Source organism: Corvus brachyrhynchos, unplaced genomic scaffold (genome assembly GCF_000691975.1).
Source record: "Corvus brachyrhynchos isolate BGI_N302 unplaced genomic scaffold, ASM69197v1 scaffold258, whole genome shotgun sequence".
Lineage (NCBI taxonomy): Eukaryota > Metazoa > Chordata > Aves > Passeriformes > Corvidae > Corvus > Corvus brachyrhynchos.
The window spans coordinates 654,005-668,517 of record NW_008240122.1 but is presented as its reverse complement, the minus strand read 5'-3'; the positions used below and the strand labels follow the sequence as shown (position 1 = coordinate 668,517).

The window sequence follows — 14,513 nt, the reverse complement described above, 5'->3', positions numbered from 1 at the left end:
CTTTTTCTCATTTTATGTACAGATCTACTAAACTTCTCTCCCTTTATTTCTTTTCTTTGTTCATTTGACAACAAACCTCTTTTTTTTTCTGAATCATTGCACTACTTTCTCCTTTTGCCTTTTTTCCTTATTCCCTGTACTTTTTTTCCTACCTGCATATTTTATTTTTTATTTTCTGTTCCTTCTCTTCCACTGCAAAGCTGATGGTATTGGAAAATTCTGTGGGGGCATATATATGGGAGTTTTTCATGTTGGTGGTGGTATTAATTTAAAGTGAATTTTAGATTAATAATAATGTAAAAGCTTGAAGTCTAAATAAATAAAAATTTAAAAACAAACAAAACCAAACCCCCAAAAACCAACAGAAGAGATGGCTAGAGTACTAGTCGTAAAATACTTGGTTTCTGTTTTTCTGTTCCACACTTCTCTGAAAGCTTTCTGTGATGAGGAGCACTTCTGAGGTAGATTCACAGCAATCTTTATTATCTCTTTTTTACCCTGTACTTCAGTTCTCTGTCTGTAAAATGCCAAATGTTAACTTCTACTATTATAATACTACTATTATCCACCATAATATATATTTCTCTTATATATATATTAACAGCTGTGAGATAGCCAAATTATGATCATATAGCTAGCTGAAGTAGATGGGCAGAAAATTTAACTTATGCCCTACTGAAATGTTTCATGCATAATCCTTGTAGTGCTGCTTTGTTAGTGGCTCACTCCTACAGAGCATCCTTTGCACTCAAAATTGCTGGGAAAATGAGGCAAAGGAATCAAGCTTTATGTTCCTATTCTGGAAGCAGTTCTTGATGAGAGTATCTTTCATGGTTTATTTTCACCAGTTAGGGTTAAGTAATAAATAGAAAGCTAAAATGGTTGGGAACTTGACACTTTTTTTTTTTTTTTAGTTGCAAAACACAGCTACCAGGGTAAAGGTGTTTTTAAGAAACCATGAAATTACTGCATTTTAAGTTGCAGAAGGAATTCTCAATAAGGGAAGTATTTTTATTTTATTTAAAATAAAAGTATGGAGAAAAGAATGATGGAATTCTGATAGTTAAGTACTGTAAGTACTGTATATACTGCTGAATGGGTCTTGTTTATATCAGTAAATTAATTAAGATCTTAAAAGGGGTGTTTTGTATAGCTTAGAAAACTGGTTTTTTTTTATTTTTGTCAAATGTAAAACCAAATGTGCCTGAAATGACCTGCAAAAACATTAAAATGCTCAAGAAAATGATCCACACAACACATCAATCTTGCTTTCTAATCATGCTTTGTTTCCTCATTTGAGACTGAACAGACTGAGAACAGGAGCATTACAGGGATATTAGCTGTGTGTTACCATACTTCACCGGGAATTGATTCTAGACCTCTATGGGATCTTTTTCACCTTTTCAGCACTTTGTTGCTGCTCAGCTCCTGTGCTTAATACCACAGCTGTAGTAGAATTAAACTGGACTGGAATTTGAGCTTTAATTTAAGGTGGTAACTGTACTCAAAAGAAGTATAACAATGACAGGAAAATATTTCCTAAGCCCACATCCTGCTGCTGCTGTCTAGAGGTACAAGGGGGATGCTACTGTGCACACATTGGTGAAAAATGGGCGGGGGGGGGTCTCAGGGGCCTGGAATGGTTTACAGTGGGGGGGGAGTTTTCAAAGCTTTTAGCTGTTAAGCTCTGAATTTCCCTTAAGCATCCATAAACGCTGGTGAGAGAGCCGAATTTGGGAGAATTTTCGCAGAGATGATAAAAGGCATTTCCTTGTCACCAAGATACTCCTAAGATTTCAAAGCTGGTTGTCAATCACTCTCAGCAGGCAGGACTTCTAGCATATTTTAAAAGAGGGAAGGATAAGTAAAAGGAAGATCCTGTGAATGCATTTAACTTGTTACCTTTTTGGAAGTGATATTTTTCTAACAATTTTGGTAACTTGGAAAAAACAAACAGTGAGCAGAGGTGCATAGGGATACCTGTTTATTTATGAAGTTAGCCAACATAGTGATCTGAAAAGTAGTGTAAAGAAAGTTGGCTGCTTACAAAAACAGTAAAAGTGTAGCCAGCATCTAAATGGAACAGAAAATATAATTTTCTACCTGAATGGACATACTTAGAACATATGCTTTACCTAAGGAAATATAATTATGGAAGGGAAAACAAACAATTTCACTTCTTAAAGATCACAGCTTTCAAAAAGCTTTAGAGCTAGACAGAGTCTCAGAAAATAAGAGGTTTTAAATGTAAAAAAAAAGTGTTCTGGAGCTTGATGCATTGATATTCACATCAATAAAAAATTAAAATATTGAACCATTAGGTTTAAGCATTATTTAGAGGTATTTTGGACTACTGAAAAGCAGAAATACAGAACCAGGTAGCAGAACTCCTTCTTATTCAAATTAATATCAATGCTGTATAAGGAACCAGAGAATGATACTTAAATTGAAAACAAATTAATTCAATAGATGGTAATGTATAATTTTCATTGAAAGACGACCAAAATATTTGGGAAGGAAACAAAAGAATGTCTTTGACAGCTAGTTCACGATAATGCTTTTAATAATGTATTTGTAGTTAAAATGTTATAAATGGGGCTAATTTTGGAAAGTGATTTTTTTTCACCAGTGCTGGGCTTTTCTGTATTGCTCTGTAAAACAGACCGTAAATTCTTACAAATAAGAAGTGCTCTAGTAAGTGCAGAGAGCAAAGAGCAAATTTATTTTTTAGGGAAAAACACACGTGCTATAGTTCTACAGGCTCAAGATGTAAACAGATTCAGTAAAAAAAAAAAATACTACGTGTGTTTCAGTTACTTCAGTTGGTCTTAGACCTTTTCCTGTGGAAGAAAAGTGAAGTTTTAAGGACTGGACATAAAGCTAATTCTATCATTTTGAATTACTATTATTTAAAACCAAAAGAGAACCTTTTCACTACATGAATGGCCAGTAGCATTAGCTTGAGAGGGTGAGGAAAATGCAGTGCTAAGAGCTTCATGTGAGCTCAGGTGTAAATGACAGCAACGCTGTTTTGATTTCCACAGGGCTGGGATTAAGCTCATACTGTATGGAATTTTCTAAATCTTAGGGAACAGAGTTGTCTTTTATTGGAAAGAAAAAACCCAATCAAACAGCTACAGTATTTTTTCTTGTTTACTGGTGAATTGCCTAATGTAGAAGATAGTTCAACTGTGAATAGAAGTCTAAAATGTGGCAAATGCAAAAAGAAAGAATTTTTTTCTGTTGTCCATAATGACCCCTTACCACTCCTATATTTCTCTTTTTTCATTAGGCATGACTCATGCCATAATTCTTTTGGAAAAGAAATAGAGTAATGCCAAGATAATTTGTTGTTCTGTGAAATAATTTGGGTTTTGTCCTCACAAAAATGCATGTAAGCTTTTAATTTTAAAGGAAGGAGAGGCCTGAGGTTTCATTCAATATTTAATGTTTATATTTTATACTCCCTGTAATGTGGGGTAATTCAGTCAACATAATATTTTTGGATGGTAGAAAAGTTCAAACATGAAAATTCCATTTGGACTGTCTGTGCTGCCTATCAGAAATCTCTAAGGGTATTTAATCATTCAGAATAAAAAAGGTTTCTTTAATTTTTAAACATGTATTTCATTTTATGTTTTATTTAAATTGTCTTAACATTTACATAGAAACCCTTGAAGGCTTGAAAACTTGAAATTTACGTTTGATTAAAAAATAAATAATTATGTAGCAGTGTGAGCAGAGATATATTAGAGAAAGGTATTTCATTTGAGTATGAAGATACTCTTACAATTACAAAATGTGACTTGCAAAAATTACTGATTTATGTAGTGATTATTTATTTTAAAGTAACTGGGAGCCAGATTCCAATAGGGGTGTTGTGGTACTCTTGCCTCCCACAACAGTGTGAATTTTTGAAGAAGGTCTGTACATGAGAAACTCGAAGCTGCAGAAGTGTAGTTAATGATGGCTTATGAGACAGGGGAATGAAAGGCACAAGGGTAGTTTCTTTTTCCATGTTAAGAGATGGGTGTTCTTGGAATCACTCAGGAAATATGGGCTAAGGGAGGCTGGGTTGGTGCTGCTGCTGTGAACCTTTGGGAAAAATAATTACAATAGGAAAGTCTAAACACTGTAAACATGGAAAAGGACATCACCAGCTGCATGGTGCTATGTGCAGCCTAGCATGGTCCGTGAGAGACCAGCACAGAGAGGAGAAATGAGCAGCATTGGAAGCAGCAAGTTCAAGTAGTAACTGAAAACCTTGAGCATTTCTTATGATAAACTTCTGCATCTTTACACTTTGATTCCACACAGCCAAATTACTGAAAATTTTCTGTATTTTCTCATAGTTACCAATTGTATGTTCCAGAAATGCTCAGTTTGGCCTAGTCTGCTATGTCACATTTAACTTGAGAGTCTCGTGAGGTTGATGGCAAGGCATGTATCATCCCCCTTTAACTTGCAATGTGTCCTACAGGGGCTTATGAAAACAGGTGAACCTTCATTGTTTAACAAACAGTACTAAAAAGAAGATATAAATATACTTCTGACTTAAATGTGCTAGTGACAGTTCATATGCTGTAATTTCTGAGTGTACCAGCAAAATGCTAAGCTACTCATGTTTGTCAGGTATTTCACTTACGGTTCGGGTTTCTTTAGCTCTTAAGCAAGGTCCTTACTATCACCACTAAGTGAGTGTTTTCCCAGTTGGCTAAGGGAGAATGAAAACTTTCATTAAAGCAGTTAACCCTTTAAAAAGAGTTTATTCAAATCTTCCTATTGACACCAATACACTGTATTCTCAATTTATAATTTACCAAATACTTGTTACTAAACAAATTTAGTTTCACTCATATCATGAGAATGCCAAGTATTTTCACATACTTTGGTGGAGAACTGAATGTGAGGCCTTTCTTTCTATTTGTCTTTCCTGTGTTATGACATTTTCTGGCTGGTAGGAACCTCAGACTAAACAGGATTTGATTTCTCTGTGATTGTAGCTTGCTTCCACTTTTGAGACATATGCTGGCTTGTTTTTCACCCTGTCTACTAGTCCGAGGTGATGTGGTCATTTAGTATGATTAATTTCATTTACAAATTAATTTACAGAAATTATTTTCTATGTGATTTGAAACTTGCATAGAAGCAATGCAATGATTTTAGTTTTTCATTGGAACCATTTGCTTGTAACTCTTTAGCAGATGTTTTTAGCCACATTCCGTGGTCTTTGGCAGGTATTCTTTGGCTTTGTCACAGTACAGAAGTACGCATAGCTGTGGCTGAAATTTACACCTTAAATAAAAGGTACAAGGTATGTTACACACAGAGGTTTCACGTGTAAATTTGCACACACTTCAGATCATGCTTTCCTTTCAGCTCTGAATGTTTTTCTCCAATACAATCATATTGATAAGCCAGCAAGCAGTAACAGTGGCTTTGTATTTTAAGCTTTGATACATATGCAAAATTTTGTTGACAGATTGTCAAAGTTAGTTGCTACTTCTGAGTAATTTTTAAGGCAAATACCCAGGATCAGATATTTGATATTGCTGTATTCACTTCTGTCTGTGATATCATTTGGCTTTGATACCATTAGTCATTAGAATGTCTCAATGTAATTCAAATCTTCATGGTTTTCAAAGAGCCATAACAAAAAAAAAAAACCCAAACATTTTATTGCATCATTTACTGTGGGGAGGGAGAAATGAAAATGAGGTATTTTCACCTTGAGAATTAATTTGAAAACTTTGACTTTTTTTTTTATGTAGAGAAAGCTGTTCAAAACCAGTTTATATCTCTCTAGACAGAGATATCCCTAGATTTTTAATCCCAGATATTTGTTTTAAGAATTTACATGCTATTTCAGTTTGTTAAACTGAAATTTGAAAAATATGTAGTTAAAACCTGCCCCGGTGTTTTAGCTTTTTCTGAGATTTTTGAATCACAGCTGGTTAATAAGAATTTTGTCTTCACTTCTTCCACGCCTACTTTAAAAGCACTTTTTCTGTCACACGGCTTGTACAGTTTTCTCATAGGGATATATAATGGGGTTCATCAAAGTGAAAAAAGTGAGTCACACAATCATTTATTTACTCATGTAAGACAATAATGGTGTTGACAGTTACCTGGACAGGCTTTCATTTCATTAGACTATGGAAAATCTGTGTGTTAAAAATTCGTAGCAGACTTGATGACAAGTGAACAGAAAGAAATTCAGTCAGGGGTGCATGGTGGTTACTGTCTCATTTAATGCTGTTTGTTGCCTTTTGGCAATAACGAGCAGAAATGGTGTTGCTCTGAATTTTCTAGAATATTTAATTACATAAATTATGACAAGGAAGTCCAGTTTTCATGGTATAGAGAGTCAAATTATATATATTTTTATTTTATTACTATTAAAATATCAGTTTAGATTCTAAAATCATGTCTATCTAGTTTCATGAGCACAAGTTATCTAATAGTCATAGGTAAGATTTTATGTTTATCTGCTAGACACATGACTACAATTCAAGTATAGGATTCCCTGCTGTCTGTTTTGCTTTCCAGCCCTGTGGGACTGGAGTTTCAAGAATTAGTAGCGCTGGCTGACTAACAGCAGAAGACCTTTTCCAGGAGTGCTGGAACAGTATTTTGGAATCACTCTGAATGTTAGGCTGGCTCTCATCAGAGACAAGAAGGTTCCTGACAGTGGTTTCATCTTGTAGGAGTGTTTTAATTACTTGTTTGCTACAGTTCTTTCAGGAACTGTTGAAATAGAGAAGAGCCCTGCATTCCCCAGTTAATATTTTCTTTGACTAGCTTGTTTGGTAGATTTTTCTGTGAGTGAAATGGTATGTTTGACACCAGGAAATATTTTTGCTTTGAAATTTTTATGTGTAAGGTAATTCTTTATGTCAGGGGCATTGAAATCTTCATTAAAACCTCTACAGAAAATGTAAACAAAATATGAGACAGTTCTTTACCTGTCCTTTATATTCCTTTCCTTTCAGCTGCTGCACACCTTGCTGTCTTTTCCCAATTCTGTTCAACTGTGTAATGCTGCATAGTAAAATATGAGATAAAGAATTGAAATGTAATTATTTTGAATTAACTTACTATGTCTTTAGCCATGCATCAGGTTTATTTTCTGAGGCGATGTATAACCACATTTGTATCTATCTATCTAGTGTGAAAAGCAAAGATGGTCAGCATCAAGTGTTCATCACAAATTAGTCATGTTCCTTCTTCCACTGTCTTTAATGACTAGATGTAGTGTGTAACTTCCAGACACTGCATATGTACCCTTTAGCTGTCCATAACAAGTAATAAAGAATCTGAGACACTGCTTGACTTTTAAAATTCACTGGTGAGCAGAGTTCACTTGTGTGAAAGGCTGCCTTTATTAGTACCTTACTTGTCTTCTGAGTTTAATTTAGTATCTCCCTGGTGGGCAACTGCATGGGAGGTAATCAGCTTGATATAGTGGCTTTAGGGAGTGCATTTTGTTTCCATAATTGGCCTACATTCCATCTGCACAGAATCTGACTTAAGATATCCAAAGGTTTTTGCAAGGTAAGCATCACTGAAATTCAAGCCTAGAATTTTTGTCATGTCATATCCGTGCTATATTTATTTACATGTGGTTTGCACAATCCATTCTGACTATACACTTAAAACTTTGCTTTTATCTGAATTTCTTTCATCTGAGAGATCACTCATTTCTGTTTTTAACAATTTTTTTTTCAGTAGCATTTGTCATCTGATTTGAAATGTAAATTTAAAAAAAAGACATGCATAGATTTTTAAATTCTCTGTCCAGTCATTTAGATTTACATTTTCCACCGAACTGTTTGAACAGTAAATTATCAGAAAGTAAGTAAAGCATTTTTACTTATTCTCAGCAAACTGCATTCAGAGGATGAGAAGAACACCTCCACTGGATGAACTGCAGCCGCCTCCGTACCAGGATGACAGTGGTTCTCCTCATCTTTCCTGTACGCCTTCTGAAGTTGGAGACAGCAAATGCGAATATTCCCAGTGTAGCAACAGTCCAAGATGTTCATATAAATGCCCAAGTGAGGGAAGCACAGGACACGAAATAGAAAGCTTTCATAACAAAGGATACGAGGAGGATGTTCCGAGTGATAGCACAGCGGTTCTTAGTCCAGAGGTAAATGAAAATAGTTGAGTGTGGTGAAGCACTTTTTTAATCTAAAGATCAGTGCACAGTTATATGGGCACTAAAATTGCAGCTCGTTTCATTAAAAAAAAAGAGTTTGTCAGAAAATACGACCATAGGATTTCAGATTGTTCAGATTGCTGTAGTTATCTTTATGGCACCTTAACTTTCCAACCAGCTCGCAGTGAGAGCGAATTATTATTTAAACCATTTTAAACCAGTCAGAAAATTTCATCACCCTATAAGGACTGCAGCCAAAATTCTTCCCCATGATTTTTCAGATAACCCAAATAAAAGAAAAGTTCTGTTAATGCTTTTTCAAACTGAACACTCCATAATGTAAAACAAGTTGTATGAAAAAAAGAAAAAGGAAAAAAAAAACTACAAAGATTTTTTTTTTCGGTTATTAACGTGGTATAGTGATTTGGGCCACTTAATTTTCCTATTTTCTTCTATAAACTCTAATGATATATATATATATATATATATTCTTTTTTTCTGTGAAGAAATCATCTTTTCTGACACATATTTCATTGAAATGTCTTTAACAACCAGTTACTGCACTGACATCTATGGGTAAGTCTAATTAGTGATGCCATGTGCAGAAGAGCCTCCTTTTGGTACAAATCTGTCTTTTGTTGCTACCTGAAGTTTTGAAGTGCGTGTTAGAGTTCAGTCCTGATGTTTCTGTCTTAGTAGACCTGCTGGTAAGTTGATGCTGTGTACCTGGGGTGTTGGTGCAAGATTTGGAAGGCCCAGCTGCGGGGTCTTCCCATTTTGTGTCACTCCAGTCATTAACGTAAGAATACTCAGTAAGAGCTGAGAATGCTGCCAACTTTTTTTATAGCCACTCGAAACTTCAGGAGTGAAGCCTTTAGAGGAATGCATTCCCACAGCTATGTGGCAGCCAGGTTAAAATAAGAATGTTTCTTAGCCCAAAAGGCTTTGTTTTGGCATCAGTTTGTTCACATGAACATTATCTTTGATAGTGTGAAGATAAACTTGAAATACCTTTATTTTACATACTTGGAATAATTTATTGTATGACCAGCAGGTTGACTGGTACTTATTAATGTTTTCTGTTTCAGTATCCCTATCAAACCAGCTGTTGTAACGTTATAGGTGATCAGTATTTTATCCAAAATTTGAAGTGACAGTAAAAAATCTGAATTTTAAGATTAAAACACAATATTAGTGGTTTACATAGAGTTCAGAAGATGAGTTCAAAACAGATGCATCTTCTACAGTTCCAGTAAAATTACATGAATAAAACCATGATAGTGACGTCCTTGGCCGTAGCAGGGGGGTTGGAACTGAAAGATCTTTAAGGTCCCTTCCAAGCCAAACTGTTCTGTGATTCTATGCTTCTATGATAATTTTTGGCATATTCATATAACTCCTGTGGACTGCAACAGGAGCTGCATGTGCAAGTAAGTTTGTAATTTGTGTATTCTTTGCTGGCATCTCACTGTGCTCTCAATTGTTAGCTGTCTCTTCAAGCAATGTGATAGGTTAGCTTTAAAATATGTGTATGCTCACACTAAAATAAGGTGGTTTTATCTTGTAACAAATGTATATACTTTTTAACATGTGAGGCACAGAAGAAGAGATCATTACAGTTTAATTCAATCTGAGTTCAGACTGATTGGCTCCTGGATTTTGGTGGTATTGGCCAGGTAAAGTCTTGATTTCATCTTGACTGCCAGTTAGCCATCTCCTTGGGCATTCAGTGCTTAATTACCTTGTTTATGAAATGAACAAAAAGATCATAGTGCCTTCATATTGTCTAGAGTAAGCCTTATATTTCCATGGTAGATTTAATAATAGAATACAATAAATAAATAAATAATTGCCTTTTTTTTTCTTCTTCTTCTTCTTCTTCAGGATATGTCAGCTCGAGGATCATCTTCACAGCTTCCTAAACCTTTTGATCCTGAGCCAGTAGCTAAATATGGCACACTGGATGTGACTTTTGACTATGACTCACAGGAACAGAAGCTTTTGGTGACAGTGACAGCTGTCACAGACATTCCAACATACAGCAGGACAGGTGGAAGCTCGTGGCAAGTACACCTAGTTCTTCTCCCTATAAAGAAGCAGAGAGCAAAAACCAGCATCCAGCGGGGACCGTGCCCTGTGTTCACAGAGACATTCAAATTTAATCACGTCGAGTCTGAGATGATTGGGAATTATGCAGTTTGCTTTCGACTGTACAGTGTACGGCGCATGAAAAAAGAGAGGATTGTGGGAGAAAAGATTTTTTACTTAACAAAATTGAATCTTCAAGGGAAGATGTCAGTGCCAGTGATACTGGAACCTTCTTACAGTCTGCCTGTGAGTATTAAATGAGGCAGAATAAGAATGCAGTGAGATACAGTGTCCTGAATTCTGTAAGAATAGTGTGTATATTTATAGAGTCATCACATCCACTCAGTTTTTTGAACAGTCATAGCACTGCGTTAGCACAATGATAATTTTCTTAGAGCTTCTGTAAGTGCATTCACTTTCCACCTGCAAAAGCTGCCCATATTTTTCCTTTTAATTGCTTAGAAATTTCCACTCCATAGATAGGGATTTAGTGGTGAATGCACATATACATGCATATAGATATGTATATGTATGTAATAGTATATTCTTTTCTTTACCACCTGCAGCACTTCAATTTAAAAACACACCAGAGTGAAAAACAAAAAGGAGCTATATTAGCAAATGCCCTCCATCTGTTGCAATTAAGTCTTGGTTGCAAATAGGTATTTTCCTTTAAAGAAAGAAAAAAAGATAGGAAAGAGGAATTTTGAGAGTATAAAGCCATTTTTAATAACTTCACATTAGAACCTTAGAAATAATTGACTTCTGGTTCAGTCTGAAGTGAAAAGCAGTTGAAACTGAAAAGAATTTTTTCTGAAAAAGAACGACCTATCTGATGGACAAGATTTTACGTTCCCCCAAAATAATATTTTAAATAAAGCAAAGCAGCAGTAATTAGGGATAAACATAGGTACCATTATCTATAAACACAGAAGATCACTAAACTGGCAGTGATCACCATCTTCTTTTTTGCTTTTATGAGAATTTAACTGTGCCTTTGTCCAGAAAGAGAATGTTTGTCATGCTGTGATCTGGGCATCCTAGACTAGGAGTATTGAGTGTTCCTTGCTTAAGAGTTGCGTGTGCAACTTTTGGGGGAAAAAATTTATGATTATCAAGGACATCCGTATTTGGACATTGCATGTGTTTTATGGGCGTTTTTTTAAACAATCAATAAAAGAAAGAGGAGGAGAAGGGAAAGAAGGGAAAATATTTTTTTAGGTGAATCAAAGCAATTAATTTGTTCTGCGTTTTGGAAAAAGGTTTGGATCAATTTAAATGGCATTTCTGTTGAACATGAGTATTGCCAAAGACTCAAAATAAAAGTCTGTAGTATTATTTAATGACTAAAAATATATTTATTAGTAAAAGCTGAGGTTAAATCATGGATCTGATGGAGAATCAGCTCACAATAGACCAGATTTTTCACAGTTCCTTAAGAAGCACAAATCAGTCTAATCTAAGGATGAAATGGTTCACCTCTCTAGAGCAAACTTTCTTAGCAAAGAGTTTGCTAGTTTCACAGTTTGGAAAAAAGCACCCCATGACAAAAAACATTGAATATTCTAAAGGTATGTGCTTAACTAATGTGTTTTCAGTAGGTTCATGTAAAATTTACCCAAGTCAGTGAAACAGGGCAGTGAAGGGGCCAGGCTTGTGATTAATTGGTGCATCTCATATGTGCACTGGTTATTTTTCAGTATTATTTTCTTGAGTTTTTGGGATAGGCAGAGTGAAAACAAGTTCCATGAGGCATCAAAGATGATAAGGTTGTTACTTATTTTCTGTTATGGTAAGGCATGTTGTGTCAGCATTTTTCACTCCTCAGTTTTTAGGGGTTGGAACAAGAATAAGGAGTATTGGTAGAAAGTGAAGGGATCTTCCAGAGTTTGTTGTTGTAACAGAATTGCCAGAAAGGATCCTTCCGACTCTTGATAGCTTGAATGAGGATCCATGGTCTTCTGGAACTACGCAAATCAGTTTTTAAACCTTTGGAAATTCATTCACTTCCGAGTTTATAGGTACTTTTATCTTATCATTTATAGCCAATATAATATTTTTCAGTGAGCAGATTTATTACAGGATTTAACATGTATTTGTTTTGCAGGAGTGTTAAAATTAATTGTGTTTTTAGGATATATGACTGAAAGTGGGGGGCATCCTTGCGTTCTTGAGCTCAAGCCCTGGTTACTCAAAACAGCCAGCTCATCTTGATCACAAAATTGTGAATTTTCATCTGAAAACATCAGGTCGTTTTGTTTGCAACCTGAATTTCTTCATGGCCAAGTTGTTACCATTTGTTCTTGTGCCAGCATCGGCCTTGAGCTTAATTAGTTCCTACCCTTCTCAGGTGTTTGCCTCTGGGTATATTTATACACATTGATTGGATTCCTTTTCAACTGTCCTTTTGCTAGAATAAACCAACAATCTTTATGTACAACTAATCATAAATGTCAGGCAGGAGTTATTTAACAGGAGAAGGTAAGTGCTGTTTGAATTTGGAGATATCCAGTTGCTCAAGGATATTGGCAGTTATAAGATCCATGATGAGGCACATTGTACATTTGGAATTAAATTTGCCTTGTTCAGTTGCAGAGGGTTTTGTTGCTGAGAAGTATTTATATGTGACAGCTTTTTATGAAGAAATTTCTTGGACACATGACAGTTGTCCTATTTTTTCAACTGCTTCTCATTATATGGATTTTGTATATTAAATATACCTTCTGTCATTGAAACTTCCTAATCCATTGAAATATCTGTGCTAATCTCTTCTGCAGAAATGTATTTTATTTCCTTCTGTCTATGCCTGATATTATATTAATGTATTTTATTAATCATGTGCCTTCTGACTGTATAAGAACAGTTTGTATCCTGTGAACTTCAGTATTTTTTCAGTGATACCTTAAAGCTGTACACAAGGGAATCTGGCTAAAGGTAGATCAGCAAATTCAGTGCCTTTCAAACATAGTGACATGCTTACATGAGTGGGGCCTGCACTGGTTATTGTTAAAAAATGAACAAGTGCATGTTGTGGTGAGGACATGACACTAGTATGTTCCTTAAATAGGTTTCAAAGCTACACATGGCTTCAAATTTACAAATATATTCACAAAATACCATTTTCACCTAAGATTTCACCCTGTTTCTCTCTTTCCCACATTGTGTGTAATGTCTTGCATTAGTAGCTATTATCCCCACTCCCGTTGCCATTTGTCTTTAACAGTCCTGTGTTGCTGCAGTTCTCCCACGTAACAGGGAATTCCTCCCCAGCCCCCTTATTTATCACACGTTTCCTCCCAAGTTCAGTGTATGTTTGAATGAGGAGGAAGCAGTGAAACCAATATGAGTTGGGCAGAATGCAGTTGTCACTGTTATCTGAGACTGTGTCCCTTTCAGATTTAACAGAAATTGTCCATTGCATCAAATGTTTAATAGCAGAGGTGTGGTTTTAGCAAGTACATTGTGGTTTTGTGAGAGTATAGTTTGTGTAGGAAGATATTTGTTGATGCTTTCAGAGAAATTTTCACTTTAGTACAGCGGAAGACAAATTTTTCTTCTCCCATCTTGAAGTTTAGAAAAGCTGTTTATTTCTCTTCAGGAAATCCCTGTGGACCTGTTTTTAGTTACTCTTCGTTCTTCTCACCCACAGAAGTTTTCCTGACAGTGAAAAACAGCCTCCAGTATGCTGTGATTATAAAAACATATAAGCAGTTTATTGAGTGAAATCTGTTTGGAAAAGATCAAAGAAACACGCATAATCCACTTTACCATCCCATAGGTTGCTCTTTGGTGTAGAATAACAGCAATCAATCATGGTTTGTATTTTGTGATTGATTTGGGAAGCACCGTTTGAGTGACCAAAACATACCTCTTGCTGCTAAGCAAACCTAGTAATCATTCATTATGTATCATCAAATTGCAAGGTGTTTAGTGGGAAGAATTCCATTTATTTTTCTGTCTTTCTCTAGCATTCTCCATTTCTAGCACCTTGAACACCCAGTGTGATCCCCATAACAAAGAACAGATCGTGTAGGCAATCATAGGTGTTTTAAAGATTATTTTGTACATCTTTACTATAAATATCCACAGTGTCTGGATAATTATTTTAATTAGTTTTTTTGAGTGAAGGCATTTATGTATGCAGTGTATAAAGATGCTCACTCTTGCACACACACATGTACTCTCTCCACTATAAGGACAATGGTTAATCATCTAGTGTGCACTGCTTTATGCACTGTGCTTAAGGCATTTATTTCATGTTGCC

At 35.5% G+C, this 14,513-nt stretch overlaps 1 protein-coding gene across 8 annotated transcripts in view; it reads left to right on the top strand.

Moving 5' to 3' along the window:
- The window catches only part of SYT14 (synaptotagmin 14), a 76,822-nt gene that overhangs the window by 38,631 nt on the left and 23,678 nt on the right, over positions 1 to 14,513 (top strand). For all 8 annotated transcript variants that reach the window (XM_008641691.2, XM_008641690.2, XM_017744840.1 and 5 more), the window contains 2 exons: positions 7,884 to 8,152; positions 10,046 to 10,495. In XM_008641691.2, coding sequence (XP_008639913.1) covers positions 7,884 to 8,152; positions 10,046 to 10,495 — 719 coding nt within the window. The remainder of the gene's footprint in view (positions 1 to 7,883; positions 8,153 to 10,045; positions 10,496 to 14,513) is intronic.